The 23,821-nt window shown below is 39.8% G+C and overlaps 1 protein-coding gene across 1 annotated transcript in view; it reads left to right on the top strand.

The window, feature by feature from the left end:
* Positions 1 to 23,821, top strand: part of LOC146615055 (ankyrin repeat- and BTB/POZ domain-containing protein 3-A) — a 289,414-nt gene that overhangs the window by 179,328 nt on the left and 86,265 nt on the right. The window contains exon 2 of the mRNA XM_085376547.1: positions 7,710 to 7,859. Coding sequence (XP_085232673.1) covers positions 7,710 to 7,859 — 150 coding nt within the window. The remainder of the gene's footprint in view (positions 1 to 7,709; positions 7,860 to 23,821) is intronic.

Genomic DNA, 23,821 nt, shown 5'->3' with positions numbered 1-23,821 from the left:
TAATGTTTTGGGGGATTTTTTTTTGCCAAAACTGAGTAAAGTCAGCAGCAGAACTGCAGGAAGCCGTGAGGCATTGCCTGTGGCTTGGTGAGAAGACATAACAAGGATAAAAAGACTTCTTTTTTTTCTTTTTTTTGAGTAATGCACAAACATAGAATGTTTTTCCCCCCCTTCATGTTACAGCGAACAAGTGTCTGGTGCAGAAAAATAGATCCAATTTAAAATGTCAAGGTGTGCTATTAAAGCTGCGGTGTTTTTCTCAGAGCTCTGTGCAAAACACTTTGTATTGTCACCTGTGAAAACGCTGTGACACGTTTCTGAAGTTGGAATGAAAGTCTCCGGGGTGCATTTTGGACTTCAGATTTTATCCCTCTGTGGATGTAGTGGATCTGGACAATTCTTCAGATTTCTGTCGGGGTTATTTGGTCCCTCTGAATCAGATTGTTGCATGTCCCTTTCAGCAGAAGGCTCACATGTGTCCCTGTTAGATCAACTAGTTTAAAAACCATGTGACCATTGCTGGAACTTTCCTTTCAGGAAGCCACGAATGAGTGATTTTATTCCTTTGTTCCCAGAAGAACAAGTGGAAAAAATGTTAGCTTGCACACTATACTGACAAAAAAAAAAGAAAAAGAAAAGACAAACCTGTCAGGTCATGCTTCCATTCACCTCCATCAAGGTTCAGTACACATGATCTAAGGCTTAGGAACCTTCCTAGAGAGAATTGAGACTCAGTGTCTCCTGCAATGTGCTGCTTTCACGGTGAGCTCACTGCCGTCTGCAGACTGTAGCTTCATATTTAATCCACAAACATGAGAGATATTGATTCTTTCATCTTGCCTTCTAGCAACATGCTTTGCTAAAAGTCACGCTTTTCCCTTATGGCGCGATATTCAAGCTACCATGCATGCATTATGGAGGGAAAAATCTTTTGTCTTTGCAGCACTTTTTGAGCTCTTGAGGCTTGTTGACATAGTAACCACTCACAGGGCTGCTTTAGTTTTCCTGCTAATTGCTAAAAAAAACAGCCAGTCTAATCGGTCAGTATCACTCTCAAACTTCCTCTCCTTCTGTAGGGAGCCGTCCACTCTACAGGGCTCACAGAGTGGCCAATCAGGTGGGATGCATACCACGAGAGCTCAAACACAAGGCCAAATTTCTGCTCGCCTCCTCCACATTTCTTGTCTAACTTTTCCATCGAATGTAGTAAAGCTATAAAGGACATGATTATTGGTACAGTAACAAAAGCTTTGTGATCTACATTATAGTCCTACTGGGTCAACGCTATGCAGTGTCTGTGCAGGCTTTGGTTGTGTGTAGATAGATAGTCCATGTTGACACTAAAAGGGGTCTGAATTTGTCAGAATGTAGCCTCAAAACATCAGGTATTATTTTCATTGTTAATTTTTAATTAGCTTTTTTTCTTAATCTTTCTGCATTCAAATATAATGAAGAGGAAGTCTTGGTCAGGATATTCGTCAGCTACACTAGAAGTCCTAAAATATAGCCCGTTCCCCCACGAGGCAGCATACTATCCGGTGGGTGCCCAGATGTCCTGTCCAATAACTAAACTGCTTTTTCTGAAAGCAGTTAATACTCAGGTCCAACCCAGCACCACGTACAATAACAATACAGGAGCTTTCTGCATTTTGGCTCAGTGTTCCTTCAAGTGTCAACCTTTGAATGTTGTACTGGTCAGCAGCAGGAAGTCAGGTCAACACAATATGAACAAAAAGTTTTCAAAAAGGTTTCATTTGTTAAAGGTAAGTTTCCATCTCTGTAAAGGAACAAGCAGACACAGGACATACAGTACGGTGTCGTTTTTCGAAAGGTACCCAAAAACAGACAAAAATTATACAAGAATTACACAAAAAAGTAAAGAACATTAAGCAAGTGGACCTGTAAGAGGTTACCTGAACTGGATACTACTGCTAAACATCCAGACCAAAAAAGTTATTAATAATTTTACTAAAAAAAAAGTTGGTATCATAAATTTAGGGCCAGCATTGTCGAGACCAATACCAATACCATACTAGTACTTTCAACCTATAAAGGGAGCTTATGTAGGGGAGAGCAGTGTGTCAGGATTTATGAGATGAATCATCATCAATTTGCAAATTTGAACTCTCGTCCAATCTCAGTATCAGCGGTATTGATACCATCGATATTTGGGTCGATCCAGCCATCTCTACTCGGCATCCTCTTTTATCAGTTCAGTTAGGGGCTGAAATAACAGACAAGCAACTCAAAAATAATCATTTAGATAATTAGTTACAATAATCATTTACTAACTAATCATTTTGAGTGCTACTTAAGCAAGTTGACTTGAATGTGATAACCATGTGGGAGAATAAGACCTCCATGTCTGACGTTTGTGAGTGTCCATGCATGGTGGTGGTTGTGGAAATGAATATCACATTCCCACTGAGGAAGATGGGTTTAGATACTGTATCCTGCTATGTGACGTGACTCTGCCATCACACAAAATTTGAACATGATATCTTCAACTGCGGATGCTAGAATGCTAACAGGCAGACAAACGAACAATACCAATAATGCAAACATTTCAAAATGTATACTCTTGTTCAAGTGCTGTAAATGTTTGTACTCTGAGGCTATCTGGGTCGAATTCAATCCATATCTGTTGAGGTGGACTTTAGATCCACCGGTGCGGGTCGAGGAAAAGAATGATTTTCATGGTATATTGAAGCTGTACGTGCCATGTCTGTGTGTATTTTTCGTGAAACACTGGTGACTGAACTCTATGTTCAAAGTGTCTGAGTCTGTGTTTCCATCACATTTGCCCGGCTTCCCATAGAGACAGACACCTGCTGGTCTTTGAAGGATCATGGGTGGAAACAAGAAGGTTCCTGGGGACGTTTCTGTATGGAGCTTGAATGTTTGACTAAATCTTTAGGGTTGGTCACTTCCTCCCACAGTCCGAAGTATACATTAGTTTAATTTTCTTTTTTTTGTTTCTCTTTGTAGTGCTGTGGAGGTCATAAACGTGTAGCTTGACAGATGTTTTGACTTGATTACACACATTGTGTGTGTGTGTGTGTGTGTGTGTGTGTGTGTGTGTGTGTGTGTGTAATCACATAATATGATACCCCCATATACCAGTATCATTCACTAAGTGTTGCCAGTAGGAACAAAGGCAGAAGAATTTTAATCATAGTTTTAAGTTTGACCTTATTTGACCTTGAAGAAAAGGTCATAGGTCCAAAGTACCATGATTTTTAGAATCCCCATAGATTATTCTCTATATGTCTATATGTTCTCAATAAAAGCATGGTATTAAGAAACTCAGTCTTAAAAGCTACTGTATATATAGTGTCAGTGCTACTTTGACCTTCAGATAAGTCTATTAACCTTTAAGGAGAGGTCAGACGTCACATGTGAGATGATATTTTAAAAAACAACACGTGGCACACAAGAATTATAGTTTCTAAGTAATATGCATCCATGCAAATGCTATAAAAACACTGATAACTATAAATATTAGTTAGTATAGTAGTAAAAGTAATATTAGTTAAAGCAGAATAATAACAATTGTGCAGAATCTTTATTAATTGCTTTGTTCTAGACAATACCTTTTATTTTTTTGCTTGTTATTGAAGCCTGTTTCATTGCCACACTGTCAGCTGTTGTATGTGTTCTAAGCTCAATATTCTCTATATTATTTATGAGAACTTATTTTATTTATGAGGAGCAGTGGTATTTTCACGGGAATGACTGAGGGGATTTCGGTGCACCACATGGAGCTTTAAACTAGTCCTGTCGCCGTGACCCAGCATCCTTTTCATCTGCTCATCGGGCACGTGAAGAGAGGCAGAGAGTAGGCAGTGCAGGTTGTATCTGTTTATGTGGCATTAGACTGTTTCTAAAGTATATAAATATATATATATATATATATATATATATACTTATATATACTTATATAATTGCCTCAGAGGTCACAGAACGACGTGGTTGATGTGACATGGAAATGTTGTTTGTCATTTTTTAATCACAAACTTGTGTCAGCGTTCCCTCTTCCCTTCATCCTCTTCCCTGTTCCTCGCCTCCGAGGGGCCAGGCTGCCTTCTTTCTCACCTCTGATGTTTATTACACAAACATCACCCAGGATCAAATATTCCTACTTTTTTTTCCTATCTGGAGAAGCCAAGTGTTAGTGAGAGATAACATGTAGAGTGAGTGGGAGGTGGGGAAAGAGAGCGCTGCAGACTTGTTTATATGTCTTGATCTGACAGGATGAATAATTCAGCAAAGGACTCCCTGGCACCCCGGTGATATTATTAAAAGAATAGTTTGGGCAGTGGTGGGGGTGAAGTGAAAATGAAGATGGGAAGCCTTGATTACAGAGGGCACTGTGAATTATTCAAACCTATACCTCCACCTAAAAACACACACAAGTGCAAAATCTGCAGCTCAGGAAGCCATGAATGTCAATGTTTTTTTCAAGAGATTTCCCTGCTTCAATCTGGGACAGGAGTAGGACAGACAGCTTCTCTCTTCCGAAAAGCCTGAGGAATCCCTGCTTTTCTGTAGTTTTTATGCCACTTTTATTCAACTGATATGTTGTTTACTCTGCAGTTTCACAGACCTTTATAAAAGCCATCCCTCTTGATCCATGTCTTCTGCTTAGAAAAACATTCGTTAGTTTCAGTCTAGAGATACAAATTCAGTCATGTGTTTATCATCTTCATGGAGCAGACTTTAAGCTGCTTTAGTCAGTGGTTTTACTTTCCCAATTGGTGGTTCATTGTATGTAAAAGTCATTTTAGTGGCACGTCCATCTGTGCAGTTCCTTGAGGCTCCATGAAATCTCTTACCCTCTTTTATCTGATCATTTGAGATTGAAGGCAACGTTATAGTGCAACCCTGTTTTCAACAAAGCTGAAATGCACGGAAAATGTAGATTAAAACAGAATTCAATGATGTGCAAATGGTAAAAGGACAGAATATTACTTGAAATGAAGCACCACGTGGCAGCATCATCCAGAAAGCTGGAACAGGAGCATGTTTACCACTGTGTTGCATCACCTCTTATTAAAAAAAAACCAACTTTACAAGTTTAGAAAGTGAGGAGAACAATTGCTGTACTTTTGAAAGAATGTAAGAATGTTTTAAAATGTTTTACTTCAAGCTTTTTGTCTCATAATGCACCCATGGGTGAAGGGTATGGATTGCAGACAGAGTGCACAGACTGCTTTATTACAGAGCTGTGCTCTTGTTGTAATAGGTGATTAAGGTTTAGCATTAGCTTGCTTAAATCAGCAGGATCTTACCTGAGCAAGATGCCTTCAGGAATGTGAAAGTTAACCATACCATGTGCACTTAAACGCTGTATGCTGTCATAACGTCATGGATGCTGTTTTTCTGGTGTGCACTTATAATAAGCTAGATGCTAATCTTGTCTTTTTCTTTATATGGTAGCGTTTTAACTGAAGTTCACTGGACACTTTATTAGGTTGAGCTCCAGCCTTGACCAGACTGGAGCACCTAATGCCACCAGAACAGCTTTGATTCTTTGTGACGTTGGAAACATTCTTCAGAGATTTTGCTCCATATTTATACAGTTATTCCAGATTTTTCAGCTACAAATCCATGATGCAATTCTTCCATTCGACCACATCCCAAAGATGGACTGTTGGGTTGAGATTTGGTGACTGTGGAAAGCAGTGAACCAGTAGAAAAACTGGTCTGAAATACTCAATTCAAAATCTTCCCCACTCTGTTTGGTGTTAACTTCAGCAGGTTGCCTTAACTGTGTCTACATGCCTAAATGCACTGAGTTGCTGTCATGTGATTGGCTGTTTAGATGTTTGTGTTAACAAGCAGTTAAAGGGGTGCACATAGAAGGCCCAATTTTCTACTTCTTCAGTAATTGTTTCGGTCGTTCCAAACAAGAAACAGCACCGATCGCACATCTCGCCCCAACTCTCACCAATTATAAATCATTTCCATTAGCTCTGTAATAAACACCCATTAGTTAACAAGTCTACAGCAACTTAAAATATAAAATCTCATGTTTAATTTTATGCCAAAGGTAATTTTATGCCAAATGTTGACACTACATTAGGATCCACTATACAAGAGAGTGACTTGGCTGTGTTATGTACTACCCAACCACATCTGAAGGAAAAAGTGTGTGGCCAAACTAACAGGCAGGGTGAAATCTGCTTTCAGAGCTCCTCTGGTGCCACCCCTCTGTCTCAGTAATCTCTTTGCATGAAATTTGTGGCTTTTCCCAAAGTCATGAATTTTACAAATGAGGTCCACCGTTTCAGACAACCGTTCCCCTTAAGTTATTCACAGTGGTATACACAACAAATAAATGACTGTTAGGGTGACAGTTGTGGATAAAATACAATTATAAATGCTTCAAAGAGCAGTGAGTTAAATATCTGCACTCATAGAAAATGATCTCAAACACTTAAAACTGTGAACACCATATGTACTAACAAACCATTTTAAAGAGCTTTTAAATGAGCTAAGTGTGAAGCAGCTGCTAACTACACCTCACCATATAGCCAGCTTTCAGCAAATCATTCATTTTAGAGGAGTCTTTCATTTCTTTGGATTATAGAAATTCTTTATTGCTGCAGATCCGGCCACGCTTTTTTGTTTTAACATTGAGGATTTCCATTCGAGACACACCCTAATACCAGCTGCTCCATTAATACTGCTCAGTTGTTAAAACAGCAATGGAAAAAGCTATTAGGAAAAAAATCATGTAGACCTCCCCGGAAAGGCTGTGGGAAGAAAAAGGAGCAGGACTGGGACTGGGGAATACTGGAATTCTTGGGTTGGACACTGTGGGAAGAGGTGATGGTGGGAGGAATCTGAGTCTGGAGAGGTCTTTTCTGTACAGGGAAAACTAAAGAAAGCTCGTGAACTTGGTGCACTGTGTCCACTGTGCGAGGGTTTTTTTCTCTTAGCTGCTGGCATCAAACATAGACAAATTGTCCACATTCCTCCATGTTGTAATTACTGTTCTTTGAAAAATGGCATATCCCACTGTGCTGTGTCATTAGGATTAGCACCCGGCGTGGTGTTGCTTTCCATTCTATTGTAGCAGAAAACTCAATATCCAATCTGTCACAAGCCATTCTTTGCAGCTACACAATGCCTGGCTGCAATAACAGCTCCTAAATGGATTAATTCTTGCTAGCGAGCGTAATCTGCTACCATTTGTTTTCAGCAGAAAAAAAAAAAGAAACACACCTGAGATCACGACAAGGTGATTTAGATGTGAATACTTGAAGAAACAAATGTGGCTAACAGACGATTCAGTTCAATTAGAGTTTGAAGGTTGAGGTAAAAACAAGAAAGCTTTGTGAGCTGTGAGGTTTTCAATGCAAATAAGAAGAATCATCACGTACAGTATGCCATTAACCCGTGACTCTGTCCCCATGTTTAATCATTTAGACAAATGTTTGCTCTCTGGCTGCAACATGAAAGTGGTTTTAATCGCACAGCTTCCCAGTTCTGTGCAGAATATTTATCTCAAAGTGCTGATTTGCATTTCTGCTGCTCCTCTTGTCTTTCTCTAGAGTTTGCATTCCCCTGTTACTTCTTGTCTGTGATAAATCTGGCATCAGCAGAAAGCTGATGGGAAAATTACCAGAAGAAGAAGAAGATGTATGAGTTGTTGTTTTGCCATTTTTTTTTTAAATTTCCTTTGTTTTCTGTGCCGTCTCCAGGTGTGCTGAGCCTCCCAGAGAGTCTGAACCTGCACAGGGACCAGCAACGCTCGGGGAGGGGCAGTGAAGGTCACGGGTACACCCAAGCCGAGCTCCGGACCCTGGAGCAGTCCCTGCTCGCGACCCGAGTGGGAAGCATTGCGGAGCTGAGTGAGTGTGGTATTTTTTTATACACAGAACAAACAGTGAGAGCACACTCAGCAGAGTTCTAACCAGGTGGGAAAGAAGGTTTCACTAGTCTCGCATTATGAAAATCTCAGGATTTTACTTATACCTAAAAGTCTGCTCACAAGACAATTGAAATGCATCTACAGTTCCAGAAGAAATTGGGACTGACAAGGGTCTTTTAGATACTGTGCTGTCAGGCGAAATAAATATTTTCATTAGAAAAGTTATTTTTTAAATGTGTGACTTTATAATTCTCTCGTGTTATTTTGGAGGAATTCTGGCCCACTATTCTTTACACTGCCTCAGTTCATTGAGGTCTGCAGGCATTCATCATGCAGCTTTCTTAATGTCTCTCCACAGCATTTAAGTCGGGTTGAGGTCTGGACCCAAAGTGTTGCAGTGGCCCAGTTAGATTCTGTTCTTTTGCAGCCATTCTATTGTAGATTTATTTCTTTGTTGGGGATCATTGTCCCGTTGCATGACCCAATTTCGGCCAAGCTTTAGCTGTCAAACAGATGGCCTCACATTTGACTCTGGAATACTTTGGTATACAGAGGAGTTCATGGATGACTCACTGGCTGCATGATGCCCAGGTCCTGTGGCCAAATTTGGTTCTGTGCATTACAGCCAGACATCTCCAGTTCATCTCGTCTGTCCAAGGACGTTGTTCGAAGACTCTTAAAGTTTATTCAGATGGAAATTTGCAAACCCTAGCTGTGCTGCCATATTCTTTTTAGACAGAAGAGGCTTTCCTTTGCAGTCCTCCAAAGCAGCTATGCTTGTTCAGTCTTTTTATAACAGCACTGTCAAGAACTTTAAATTTTATCACGCAAAATGAGTCTGAGAAGCAGCTCTTGGGTTTTCTGCAGTTTCTCTGAGCATTGCATAGTCTGACCTTGGGGTGAATTTGCTGGGACAGCCACTCCTGGGAAGACTGTTAAAACACAACTGTGTTAAGACACAGCTGAATCATCCAGACCTGCAAACTGGCAAAAGCCTGGCTGTTACTTACCCTCTTATTTTGCGGTAGATGTGGGTCAAGGGGTAGAACAGGGTACCTACTAATCAGAAGGTTGGTGGTTTAATCCCTGGCTCAATGCCAAAGCATCTTTGGGCAAGACACTAAACCCCAAGATGTGTGAATGACAGATAGAAAGCATTTAGACAGAAACAAAGTGCTTAAGTGGATGACATATGTTGTATAAAGTGCTTTGAGTGCTCAGGTATAGTAGAAATGGACAGTAAAGATGTACTTAGTTTATGACAGGACTCCAGAGATTCCTGTCAAAACTCTTTTCACATGTCTGTAGATCAACTGCTCTGAAATTGAAAAGAAGCAAGTCTTGCAAGATGTTGGTATTCAGCTATTTTGACCTCTACTGGAGAAACACAAATATGTGCTGGACGCTCTAAAAAGTGTTTGTCCAGAATTTTGCTGGAGAAATGCAGGCGATTTCTCATTTGTCTTTCTGCACTGGACTGCAGAATCACGGAGCTTTGAGCACTTTACACAAGCTGTAGCTCGGCCTTAGTAGGTCTCACACTGTTAGAAGATACAGGCGGCAACGGGCTGTGTGCAAGATAAGTCAGAATAAACATAAAATATATGCTCATTGATCTCGTAGCTATAAAATTTTTATATGAAATTCTATAAATCACACATGCCTGCAGTAGGTTAGAGTTAAATCTTTTGAAGGTTTTCTCTACTTCTGTTTAAATTCTGTAGATTTAATTCTTCTATTGATTGTAAAATCGACATTAAATACTCAAATTTAAAGAAACTGAATACTGACTTATAATACTGTTGCACAGACACTATGTGTAAATCCTCTAAGTCCAGCATGCAGCATATTATAAATGTTGCAGTAATTGTTGAGCACATTAAAACCGATCTCTCAGGGACTTCCATCTGTGTCCATCTGCTAAATAGGCCCATTAGCGTGAAGGAATGCGATCTCGCTGTCCCTGTGGGCTGTCACGGTGGTCTGAGGTCGCCCGGCATTATGCTGCTGTCCCTTCACCGCTCACCTCATCCACCTCTCCACCCTCGCTTCCCCCTGTGACACGCTGCAGCCAGTTACTGTTTGATTACAGCTGTTCTAGCACCTGTTTATGAGTTTCCCCCCTCCGGAAACCTTTAAATCCAAGGTCACAGCCTCCGAGGCTTTTAACCTCAACTTGAAAGGAAGAGCTCCACCTTTAACTCCGGCACCTCCCCTGCCTCCTCCCCCGTCCTCGTCCATTTCACAGTCTCATATTAGATCATCCTGTCCCCCGCAGACGTTTGCACAATGTGATGCTGTATGTTTGTGTCCCGGGCGAGCGTTTGCTTCGACCCCCGCAGCACATTAAAAACAGTAAGTCACCGCGCAGCAGCGCTTCACACAGGAATTCAAGGTCTTGTTTTCAGCCTGGAGGCAGTTTGTAAAACATGCCGTCCTTCATCATCACCATAATCATCATCTATACTGGGATACAATCGACACAAGAGAAGAAAATGTTCTTCAGCTTGTTATAATAACACAAAAGTAATCCACTCTTCTACCACTGTAAGGGTTGTTTTTCAAACCGGCCTTGTTTGACCTTTTAGTTTACTTTCTCCCAGCACTTGTCTGACCTTTGGCTTTGTCAGGAAACAGCACCATTAATATGTATAACTACTACTGTTCAATAGTCACCGAGTGGTGGCATACGGGTGGAGAGGACCCATATGAAGTCTGCAGGAAACTAAGAGGAGGACAAAAACAGGCCAAGGTCCAAAAACACTCCAAAAAGCAATAAAGTACTTGCAAAAACATGCTTACTAAAATAAGAAACAGAGAAGACTGTGAGTATACATAGATAATAAAGTAGGAATCCAGAAGGGAACAAACTAGGAAATGACTTGATTGCTTGACCAAAGAGAGAGAGAAGGAAGGGAAGAATAAGCTTATCATCTGATCAGGAACCATCATGATCTGTCATGATCTTTGATCTAAAACTTTACTCTCTCAGCAGTCTTAGGTTGTTTTTGGTTTTTTTAATTGTCCCCTTGTTGTCTGTGTCTCGCTCTAGTAATCTGTGTACCTTGTTATGTGTACTTCCTGCCTTATTCTGAAGAGGTACTTTACTCTCTACGAACCTGTGTTGTATTATTGTTATCTTTGGACTTGTCCCACTCTTGTTTCCCCCTCATTAGTGTCACATGTGTTTAATTGGTAACCCTGATTGTTTGTTATGTTGCCCTCCTGTCCTGCCTGTCTCTTGCTTGCTTGTGAATTACTGATAACTTTTGTTTGCTCTTATAATTGTTGGGGTTCTGATGACTTTTTGGATTTGACTTGCTAAACTCAGGAGCTTCTTTTGTTGCCATTATCCAGAGGTGGGACCAAGTCATTGTTTTGCAAGTCTCAAGTAAGTCTCAAGTCTTTATCCTCAAGTCTCAAGTCAAGTCTCAAGTAATGTCAGGCAAGTCAGAGTCGAGTCTCAAGTCACTGGTGTAAAAGTCCAAGTAAAGTCACAAGTCTGAAATTTTGAATTTCAAGTCCTTTCGAGTCTTTAAAAAAAAACGAAAAAAGAATGTTGCAGTTATGCTAAATGTAAATATTAGACCATGTAATTTTTAAATCTGTGTTTTTCTCAACACATGACAAAATAGTGAACTTAGAAAATATACACAAATTGTGAAATTGCACCTCTTTAAAATGCAGCTCAATTAAACCTAGCTCCAAGAATAATTTTCACCGACAGTTCTGAGATAAGCTGCATGTTATTCTTGGATGCGCTTGTAGGACCGGCTTTAAAATCGCATGACAAAAATATCATACACATTAAAAAAAACTGCATCACCAACGTAGCCTGGACAACATTTGCTAGTTAGATGAAGTCAGCTATCTCATCGTAGCATATTTATATGCATATTTATAATCATACGGTTCTTGGAGTGAGTGCACACACTCATGAAGTTTAGTAACTTCAGGTCACTGCAACAAGCCCAGGTACAGTTTACCGACGGATGGGTGCAGGACCTTGAAATGCACCGTGTAGAACGAAAGACCATCGTACGTATCATAAGTTTACCAGTCTCACAAATCGTCGTCATAAATACACATTCCTTAACCGTTTATTAATATAACCTTTGAGCTCAACGGTAATTAATTAGTAGTGGAAATAATTTCTGGTACGCGTTACAGAAATGTAGCAGTGACAATAATACTGTATGCTGTAATCGCACTGGGCAATTAGTGATACAAAACAACTGTTTTATCCTGTGAATAAAAGTATGTTTTTGTCAATGTACCATAATAACAGAAGCGAAACACAATATTGTGTCAGGACAATTCACTATTTATGCACAATAAACAAAGGAGCATAGCGCCACAATTTCTGTTCAGCGTCAGACTTGCTTGTAACCTATATCACCAATTATGTTATGAAAATGACGCATTAACTACAACAGAAGACTGACCTTTGTGGAAATGCTTGGAGCAGACTAACATGTGAGCTGGAGTGTTCTGGGACGTTATATTTGGTCTTTGAATGGCTGCGATCCAGGCCATCCGTCGCCTCTTTGTTACTTCGGAAACATGGCTCGAACAATTTCTCTTCAACGACGTAATCCGATAACAACCGATTTCTTTACCCGTCGGCTTCCCGTGGCTGTCATGTGACCGGCTATTGCAGTTAATAATACAACAGCTTCTTGCCATTTTTTGTGTTTCTTTTTATCGCTGTATAACTGATTTCAATTAAAAGCCTGCGTGCGCTAGTACCTCTTGCCACGAGTTCCCAGAATCCTTTGTGGTTCTACCCCAGAATGACATCACATTTTCAATCTCTATATGCATGTTACATTTTATATTTGGGGTGAAATATCAAGTCTTTTCAAGTAAACCGGTTCAAGTCCAATTCAAGTCCCAGGTCATTGGTGTAAAAGTCTAAGTCAAGTCACAAGTCTTACAACATTTTTTCAAGTCAAGTCTAAAGTCATAAAATTAATGACTCGAGTCTGACTCGAGTCCAAGTCATGTGACTCGAGTCCACACCTCTGATAGAAGCCACTAGAAACAAATTATTCCAGCCTAATTGATGACATTTATGGCATTTGTTTTCTGTGCTGACTGATATGCTGCTCAGTGCTTTGCTGCCTGCTTTTAAATCAGATGTCACTCTGAACATAAACACAAGCTACATGTGATGTCTCTGATGTGTATCTGTTTCTACCCGTGCTGATGCTAGCATGACTAAAGCTAGCCAAGCAGCAGTAAATATGTGAAGCAAGGCAGAAGGATATACTCATCAAACAAACAGGATCATAAGAATATAAAACCACGAGCACTACAAATGTAACAGAAATATGTTGACATAAAATGGCATGTTATTTGAAATCTACACGAAACAATGACACAACTACTTTTTTTCAATTTTTTCAATTTATTTATTTTTTACCAATTGTCCAAATTAGTCTGTGATTGGCCTTAGTGTGACAGAAATCATATTTATATACAACTAAATATGACTCAGCAAACATGTTTTAAATGGATGATTCCTCACTTGATGACGAATGATCCATTTCCATATTTGCTGAGTCTTAAATTTGATGTCAGTGAACTTTTCAGTGGTTGGTGTTAAAAAAAAGCCCCCAAATCCCCTATGAGCAAGCACTTGGCGACAGTGGAGAGGAAAAACTCCCTCTTAATAGGGAGAAACCTCTGACAGAACCGGGCTCAGGAAGGGGTGGCCTTCTGTCTTGACCGAGAGGGGTTCAAATGTTCACTGACAATTTAGTTGTATATAAATATGATTTTTAGGACTTGATGTTGACACCAATTATGTGAAATTGGGGACGCGCACAGTTCCGCTTCTTCTTGTTCTTCTTCTTACTTGGCGGAATCTCTGGCAGGCTCTTGACTTCAGTCTTGAGTTCAGCCACCTTGACATTGAGCATTTTCTGTTTGTCTTGTAGACTTTGCAAAGATTCCTGTACAGAAAATGCAGCTGACTCTTCTTTTTCTATCTTCTGTTGTTCTGTGGTGTCTTTTTCTTTCTGAGGCTCCTGCAGAGACCTTGCAGTGGATGGCCGTGAGTCCTCTTTTTCCATCTTCTCCTGTTGTCCAGTCTCGTTTTCTTTCGGAAGCTCAAATTTGTGCATTTCATTTGCAGCAGTGGAATTTTGTTCTTTGTGCTGCTGTGGGATTTTAAGTGAGGAAGCTTTGGCCCCTTTCAGCTCTCGCTCCAGAGACTCTAGCTTCAAATCATGAAGGGCCTTGTTGGGGCAGAGCTGGGATTTCAGGTCACTGATTTCCAGGTTGAGTGTCTCCTGCTCCTGCCTATGTTTAACGGCCTGCTCTTCAAGCTGATTTTGAGCTGCTAGGAGCTGTTTCTGGAGCATCTCAATCTGCTCTTGCTGAATCCTACATTTGAGCTCAAATTCAGCCTCCTTAGAGGACTTCAGTCCTACAGAGTCAGTGTGTGAAGCCTCTGTGGTTGGAGTGGCAGACTCCACACACTGCTCTGTGGTAGGGTGGCTGATTTGGTCCTGCAGGGTAGCAATCACCTCATCCAATATGACCATAGCTTCATTGTCACTTGCGAGAGTGTCTGTCTCACTGATGTCATAGGTCTTATTACTAGAAGCCTCTTCCAGCTGCTCTATGAGGCCTTTGATCGTTTCCTCGTGATTTCGCTCGTTCTCGTGAATTTCTTCACGAAGTTTGTTCACCTGAAACTGGTGATAAGAGGCCCTCTTGTTTGCACCTACCATTTTACAGTAAAGGTCGTTCTGATGGTATTGGGAGGCTTCCAGTTGGTGTCTGAGAGCAGCAATCTCGTGCCAGGGATTAAACGGGGGTCTAAATGTGGGAATGGGTTGATATTGCCAAGTCCCTCCATTAGGCACAGGGTTTGGTCTGCTGGGGTTCTTCCCATTTCTCTCTCTCTCCATGTCCTCCTTTGCATTTGAAATGGGGAGGGATTCAGCCTTTTCTTTTTCAGGAGTGGCTCCAGTGTTTTTTTGCATTTCTTCATTTTTCGGGTTTGCTCCATCACCCGTGCTGTTTTGAGCTTCAAGAAGAGCCCGGGCATATGCCCGAGTAATTGCTCTTCTTGGTTCTTCAGCCACTCTTTTCTGTTTTTGCATTTTTTGTTTCTTTGGTTTCACAACCGTTTCCTTTGGTGATTGTGCCACAGGAGACTTTTTAGTATTTGGTTGTGCGGCTTTATCAACCTCAGGTTTTGGTGTGATGACCATTTCTATTTTTGCTTCTGCCATTATAGATGCGTCAGCGTGTGCGTATGCGTTTCTCTGCGTCCGCCTTGTCTTTGTTTTAACAACCAGGTTGCTTTGTGTTTCTGCCATCCGAGATCCACTAAAGTCGGTTGAACGTCTCCCCTATTTATAGGGTTTTCCAGTAGAATGTGCACTGTGACATCACAGGCTGTTCCTGTGATGCGCTGTTCCTTTGAAGTGCCATGATTGGAACAATTCAAAATAAAATGCCCACAAACCTAATGTAAAGGAAAGGCTTTTATTTTGTAGCACATACTGAATTAACACTATAAAAGCTACTCTACAGGAATTGCAGTAAAAAATAAAACAAAAGCAAAATATGTTTTTTAAATGGTTGTTAAAAAAACTAACCAAAGTAGAAGACAACTGTTTAGTGGAAAGTATTCGACATTCTAGAGATTCTCAGGCATAATAACTTCTTTCATAATTTAAACAAGGACAGGTAGAAAACGTTCATATTTAGTGAAAGATATTTATTAACATTATCCAATGAGAGTTACTGAATGTCTGTAGGCAGTGAGATCTTGGTGGTTGATGAGGCGACAGAATGTCATCTATGTTTTGTTTTAAATTCAGTTTCAATGCTGAATCTAAGAAACAACAGACTGCAGAGGGAGACTTTAATAGAGGTTTACTAACTCTTACTATCATATACATTGTGGAAAAATCTGTCTTTATTTAGCATAATATATTTGTTATAAGCACTAAATATGTTTTATGATTAACTGATGAACACTAACGTACCAAGCTGAAAATTCTGCTCACCAGTCAGCAGCTTATATTCACAAAAAACGGATAAATCTGCGATCCATGCAACTCTAACCAGCAGAGGTGGGACCAAGTCATTGTTTTGCAAGTCTCAAGTAAGTCTCAAGTCTTTATCCTCAAGTCTCAAGTCAAGTCTCAAGTAATGTCAGGCAAGTCAGAGTCGAGTCTCAAGTCACTGGTGTAAAAGTCCAAGTAAAGTCACAAGTCTGAAATTTTGAATTTCAAGTCCTTTCGAGTCTTTAAAAAAAAACGAAAAAAGAATGTTGCAGTTATGCTAAATGTAAATATTAGACCATGTAATTTTTAAATCTGTGTTTTTCTCAACACATGACAAAATAGTGAACTTAGAAAATATACACAAATTGTGAAATTGCACCTCTTTAAAATGCAGCTCAATTAAACCTAGCTCCAAGAATAATTTTCACCGACAGTTCTGAGATAAGCTGCATGTTATTCTTGGATGCGCTTGTAGGACCGGCTTTAAAATCGCATGACAAAAATATCATACACATTAAAAAAAACTGCATCACCAACGTAGCCTGGACAACATTTGCTAGTTAGATGAAGTCAGCTATCTCATCGTAGCATATTTATATGCATATTTATAATCATATGGTTCTTGGAGTGAGTGCATACACTCATGAAGTTTAGTAACTTCAGGTCACTGCAACAAGCCCAGGTACAGTTTACCGACGGATGGGTGCAGGACCTTGAAATGCACCGTGTAGAACGAAAGACCATCGTACGTATCATAAGTTTACCAGTCTCACAAATCGTCGTCATAAATACACATTCCTTAACCGTTTATTAATATAACCTTTGAGCTCAACGGTAATTAATTAGTAGTGGAAATAATTTCTGGTACGCGTTACAGAAATGTAGCAGTGACAATAATACTGTATGCTGTAATCGTACTGGGCAATTAGTGATACAAAACAACTGTTTTATCCTGTGAATAAAAGTATGTTTTTGTCAATGTACCATAATAACAGAAGCGAAACACAATATTGTGTCAGGACAATTCACTATTTATGCACAATAAACAAAGGAGCATAGCGCGACAATTTCTGTTCAGCGTCAGACTTGCTTGTAACCTATATCACCAATTATGTTATGAAAATGACGCATTAACTACAACAGAAGACTGACCTTTGTGGAAATGCTTGGAGCAGACTAACATGTGAGCTGGAGTGTTCTGGGACGTTATATTTGGTCTTTGAATGGCTGCGATCCAGGCCATCCGTCGCCTCTTTGTTACTTCGGAAACATGGCTCGAACAATTTCTCTTCAACGACGTAATCCGATAACAACCGATTTCTTTACCCGTCGGCTTCCCGTGGCTGTCATGTGACCGGCTATTGCAGTTAATAATACAACAGCTTCTTGACATTTTTGTGTTTCTTTTTATCGCTGTATAACTGATTTCAATTAAAAGCCTGCGTGCGCTAGTACCTCTTGCCACGAGTTCCCAGAATCCTTTGTGGTTCTACCCCAGAATGACATCACATTTTCTCTATATGCATGTTACATTTTATATTTGGGGTGAAATATCAAGTCTTTTCAAGTAAACCGGTTCAAGTCCAATTCAAGTCCCAGGTCATTAAAAAAGTCTAAGTCAAGTCACAAGTCTTACAACATTTTTTCAAGTCAAGTCTAAAGTCATAAAATTAATGACTCGAGTCTGACTCGAGTCCAAGTCATGTGACTCGAGTCCACACCTCTGCCATTATCCTCCACAAATCCCATTAAAGTTGCTTTTTCATTATTTTAGTATCTGGCTCTCTGACTCCATTTGGGTCAAGTTTAAGAAATTCACCAAAGAACAAAGAGTGGAAGGAAAACCTACTGGGATGCACTGGACCTTACCACTTACTACAAAATAAAACAGGAAGTGATGAGAGCATGTATAATAACAAACAAAACCATGAGAAATGTCTAAAACTGGATGTTTTAAAAGCAGAATAGAATGATTCTATTCAAATCCTGCATAATGCAAAACATAGATTTGTCCATTACACTCTTTGGTGGGAAATTTACATGTGTTACTAAAAGCACTGCTAATTAATTAAGCCTGAAAGATATGGTTACCAGGCTTTTTTTTAAATAAAATGTCGAATTGCTTTTTTTGTAATCAACTGAACTAACAAGTCACACAGCTGCTGGTTCTCAGTAGTGGGTGATTTAAAGCCCTTCTATCACACAGGCCTAGGAGTGGGAAAAAATCTGTATTCCCCAACTGGTTGGCAAGTGGTTGCCAGACTGGTTGCAGAGTTTGTTGTCACCGGGTGAAACTGGTCACAAAGTAGATGTTGCACCAAAAACCTTTGGTCCAACTTTGGTCACTTGCAGGTTGCCGCAGTGGTCTGTAGTTTGCATGAAAGACAACAACTTGAAAGAATCACCAATTTCTAGTCGAGCAGTAGCAAAATTTGAAAATGTGTGATGCAAATTGGAGATGGAGAACATTTCTATTTCAGCCAATTGTAAAACACATAATTTTAAGCAACTAGCACATTCGCAAGGAGGTTTTTGGTGCAGACCGTGTACCTCTTTGTGAACAATTTTACCTTCCAACCTCCAGCAACCACTCACCAGCTTGTCAGGGAGTACACATCTTTCCCTTGGGACTGGCCGACCATTCTCTATGTCTGTGTGGCTGAAGCGTGCGTTGACACTACACCTCAGTCATATCCATGTCTTCACTACACCAGAACACCTACACCAGTGATCCTGAAAATAGCAACAAATAACAACTAATGAATCAATTTTAGGTAGCTAGCTCTCATTGGCTACTTAGTACTCACCATCGCTTTAATGACATACAATTTCTTGTCCTCCTTCATGTCCATAAAGGCAGAATTATTGCGTTTAAATAAGACTTTTGTGAAACTATGATCTCATGACTTTGTAAGAAAAGAGAAGTGAGATGGTTTTCCTGGGAAATGACATCCTCACAGGATCAGTAAGGCAAAGCCAATAATTTTATTATCAGCTTATTATAATTGTTAAGAGACCTGATGCCACTGCAACTATATGTATTCTGTACTTTATGGTAAATCAATTATTCCCAGCAGGAAATGAACTGGCAGAAATTGCATTATGGGTAAAAGAAAACACTCCTCCTTTAATTGCCAGAAGAAATGGGAATATGCATTACAAAGCAGCTCTCCTGTGTTTATTCTTGCTTATTTAAACATATTTGTAGGGAAAAAAAGGCAGAAAAAAAGCTTTTTGATTCCTGTTAAATTTACCATGTGTCTGGCTTTCTCTACCACTCCATCTCAGCTGGGCTTCCTCACCTCCAGCGTTGGCCAGTGAGCGCTGCCAGAGGTTGACATGTGGCTCGTAACGTGGTCGATGCCAACTGCTCGAAGTCATTTGGTGGAGTTCGGGGACTCATTTCCTCCTCCTGCTGTGTTATGTGAACAGATTGATTTACAGTTCATGAATCACTGAGTAGTATAAGTGTGAATCTGCTCGTCAAGTGTATGATGATTGCATTAAGAGTGCGACTTTAAGCATGTTCTACCATCTGTGTCTGCGAGAAACCTAAAGGGGAGGCTTTTGCATCTCATTTCAAAGTTTATTTTATCAAAAACAGGTGCAGCAACCTGGATGAGCAGTTCTCTCACCATCGAGGCTTGTGTGCAGTCAGCCGGTGTGATTAATACATATATTTAAGAATATGTCTGGTAATAGTCTATATTTTCCTTATTCTTAACAAATCCCATGAAAATTCAAATTGAGCTGACACTATGAGCAAGCAAAGCTGGTGTGCATCCATAGTGCAATATATTTTTTAGGGTTACATAATCATGATGTTACTGATCAAATGATCTGCCAAGCTGCAAAAGAGTGGTGCTGATCTACAGGCATTTGCATTTCAAGCAAAAATACTGCTTGATATTGACTTAAAACTATTCCCCCGCTATCAAACGACTCCACACCAGACTTTTTGACATTTTTGGAATATTTCTTACTTTATTATATGGCTTTGATATTCTTTGCCATCATCTTCTGGCACTAGCAGTGTGTCACATCTTACCAGGATCCAGTAAAAACAAGAGGAAGTATATCAAACTATTAATTTTTACCTCATATGGCCAAAGAACTGACGGTTAATTCACACGTATCATTACTATTGGTCAGATTTAATAGAATTTCAATTTTCAGTATCAGTCAGATTTTAGTGAAACTAGATAAATTTTTCCTCGTGTGCAAGATTTCTTAATCATCTTTAAATCACAGTTTTTGTGTTGTGACATTTAAAACCAGTTTACATTTACAAGTGACGACTCAAAAATCTTTATTAGCCGTTAAAGTTGAGGTTGGTGAATTGTTTTTGGTTCCATGGGATAATAACGTGCACGTCATATAGTAATTCATGGTGTATGAGAGGGAACTTCATCTCCTGCATTTCTTCTCAGCTTTAGAAAATCTATCTAGTGATGGGAGACGTTGGCCAATCACAGGTCTTTTAAGATGAGGTCAGGTGTGTGATGTTATAAAGTAGAACAAAGAGCAAAAAAGTACTTTGGAAGTAAGGTGGAGTGGCGGACTTTCACCTGGGAGAGTGGTATTCAGTTCCTGTGTGAAACCATTATTCTCATCTGGTAGAAGGGGCTTAGAAGAGACACTCTCAGCTCGTGCATTTTCTGCCTTCTGCAGCTTTAACCTCCCAAGGCTACTTTTAAAATTTCAACAAAAAAAAAAACACCTCTACATTCATTCTGTAACAGCATCACAGCTATAGAGTCAGAATGGTGTGCCTTGGGCTCCCTGGATGAGGCACTTGGGAGAATTATGAAGTACAATAAGTCTCTGTGTCTCCATCACTTGAGAGAGAGTGAGATTTGAAGAACTCAAACTGTAAATTACAGAGTAAATTATGGCCTCAGAGCAACAGCTCACTGGCTCTGATGTCATCAAACTCCCAACTGAAATGCAAGTAAAAGAAGGAAAACTATACACATCAATAGGATCCTCTAGGATGGTGAGGATTAACAGAAATCATGTTTAGCGTACCTTAGCCTAAAGTCTCAGGTGGTTGTGGCACAAGAGGCAGAGCAGGACATCTGCTAATCAAACAGTTGGTAATTTGCTTCCTGGATCCTGTTCATGGGCACGGAATTGAACCCTAAATTGCCGGATGCATCACCAGAGTGTGACTGTGGGAACGGCATTAAAAAAGTGTGAAATGATAAAATTCAACATCTGTTTAAAAAAAATCAATATATAGTATATTGATTTATAAAAGAATATAATGAAGACTTTACATTGGGAAAATTACAGGTTAGTTTGTTAAAACTAAAAAGAAGTTATTAAAAATCAATACTTGTGACCAGTTTTTAATTATGTACTTGAGTCAAACATGGAGAGAAAAAAGGAGGGACCGATAGTCTCAGATGTTAATTTTTAATCAGATGTGTTTTTTTTAACCATCAGCCTATTATCAACTGCAGCTGAGTAATAGAAGCAAAATTACAACAAGAGTCAACGGTCAACATATAACTGAAAAAAATATATCGGTTAATTTAGAGCTGACATGGATGATTTTCAGATGATTCTCTTGGACTGCTACAACAAGCTGGAGCAATTCAGATCTGCTGCTGCGGTTTCTGAAACATCAATCTGCCACTGGAGTGGGTGAAGCAAGGGCCAGAGCAGCAAAGACGAGATAGAGGATGGCAGTTTTCCACCTGGAGCACTAAATAAATAAATACCTGGGGTTATTACATCTCTCAGACAGATGTAGTGAGGTTGTCTGTTTTATGTGGAAATGTGTCCTCTGCTTAGCTTGCACAAAGTACAAAAAGACGGTTTCCAGATAGAAAATATGCTTTCAAAATAAAATTCAATGACAGCCAACAGACTGTGCTGTTAAAATGTTCAGTAGTGAATTATTTAGCAATAACTGAACTCGATATGACCATTTAACAACACCATAGCAGGGCCTGTTATTGATGTGTGAATGCACTGCAGTGATTTCAGTGTTTTGAGAAGACATTTAGAGTGTGCGTTAGGCTGCAATTACCTCTGGACCAGCATGGGGATACCAGACATCATTTACATGCAAATTCTTCAGCAGCTCACCAATACTGTTGTATTTATTAAGTTAAATTAATGTGCAATTTACGCTTTAAAAAACACAACAGAGTCAAAAAAATAATATTTTTCATTGCTATCAGTGAAGCCCTTTGGATGATAATGATGCTCTGTTTAGTGTTTGGACCAGACTTAATTAAGATAATTGCTGAATGCAATCTTATTAAATCTTTTTCATGGTCTAAAGTAAATGGTCCCGGTGGACCAGTAGTGCCAGTAGATTTTTACTGTTTTTTAAATTGAGGTTTGGCACTTTGAGCCAGGGCATGAAGTCAAGATCAGTCCAGCTTTTCTGCTGATAACATTCTGTACATCCAAGTGGTTAATGCCTTAAAGCTACATTTGCTGTACATCTGCAAGCCGCTTTGCAACCAACCTGGCAAGGGGGCTTGATTCTATACCAACTGTCATATGCCGAAAGGCGCGGTACACCCTGAAAAGGATACTTGTCTATTGCAGGGAACTTCGCACCATGGTAACCAAGAACTCTAACATGCATTTACCATTGTAAAAGGTTTATTCTTACCAAAACCAAGGTCTTTGCCAAATTCCAACTCTTTTTCTGAGACTATCTGTTGGGTCTGTCTAGCACAGGCCCACCGCTGGAACGAGACAATTTAAAAACACAGCAAAAGCATTGAACACCAAGTGGGCAAAGTTCTTCGTGTTACTCATGCATGAGGGAGACCTGCCTGGAGCCAAGTGTCGTTCCACCACTTGACCTCCGTCAGACTCTCAGCCAGGTTCCCCATAGCACTCCTTTTATTGTGGTTCCATGAATATGCATAGGGTCATTAACATATAACATCTTACATAGGTATACATGTGAACAAAGAATACTGTGTGTGTGTGTGTGTGCGTGTGTGTGGGGTCAGAGTGTGACCCCATAAAGACTTCCCTAAACCTGCTGGTCTGGAAGTCCAGCAGTTCATCTAAACAAAAGGCACTTAGACTAAAACAGATATAGATACGTTTATCCTACCATAAAACAATAAGAGAAGGTACGACCTCTCCCATGCTCCCAGGATGTAGGTGTGCACACAAAGTTTGCAGACTATTAAGGATCAAACCTCTACCAATCTAAAACTAATTATAAAACTCTAAGCATATATAAGTAGATATTTCTAAGCATAAATGACAATCAACAATACGAAACCTAACACTATCAAAACCAGACAAGGGTCAAACACAACATCTCTACGCCAGTGTTCCCCAGAGAGGATCTAAGAACTTAAAACTCAACTCTAACAGCTAAAAATTTGTTGCATTAGCAATGTGTGGGGTCCACTACTCTATGGTGACACAGTGTTCTCACAGTGTTCGAAAATGGTCATGACTTTTGAAACCAGAAACCCACATTAGGAATTTGTGTGGTGACGCAGGAGAGTCTATCATTACTGCCACCACATATAAAACTCCAAATCATGACCACAGGGAAATTAACACATAATGCACCACACAAAAGCACAATAACTCAGGTCATCCCAAAGGATATAGAAATGCATATGTTTGCAGCAGGTTTCATAAATGTATGTTAAACTTTAATCCATAATGCAGAGTAGACGCTGACAGGTGATGCCTCAGACTGCGTCTTGTTGATTTACTGTAATTCAGCTAATAAGATAAGATAAGATAAGATAACTCTTTATTGTCATTGCACAGTCATACATAGTACAGTAGTACAATGAAATTGGAAAAACTGTCCTACGTCGGCACTACATATAACACAACACGACACGATATGACACATCACAACGTAACAAACAACACAACACAGTATATTAACTTAGTATAAAAAAGAAGA

Source organism: Diplotaxodon limnothrissa, linkage group LG17 (assembly GCF_057381915.1).
Source record: "Diplotaxodon limnothrissa isolate DT_005_m linkage group LG17, D_limnothrissa_male_GT1.1, whole genome shotgun sequence".
Lineage (NCBI taxonomy): Eukaryota > Metazoa > Chordata > Actinopteri > Cichliformes > Cichlidae > Diplotaxodon > Diplotaxodon limnothrissa.
The sequence above is the reverse complement of the archived record's forward strand: the minus strand, read 5'-3'. Positions and strand labels throughout refer to the sequence as shown.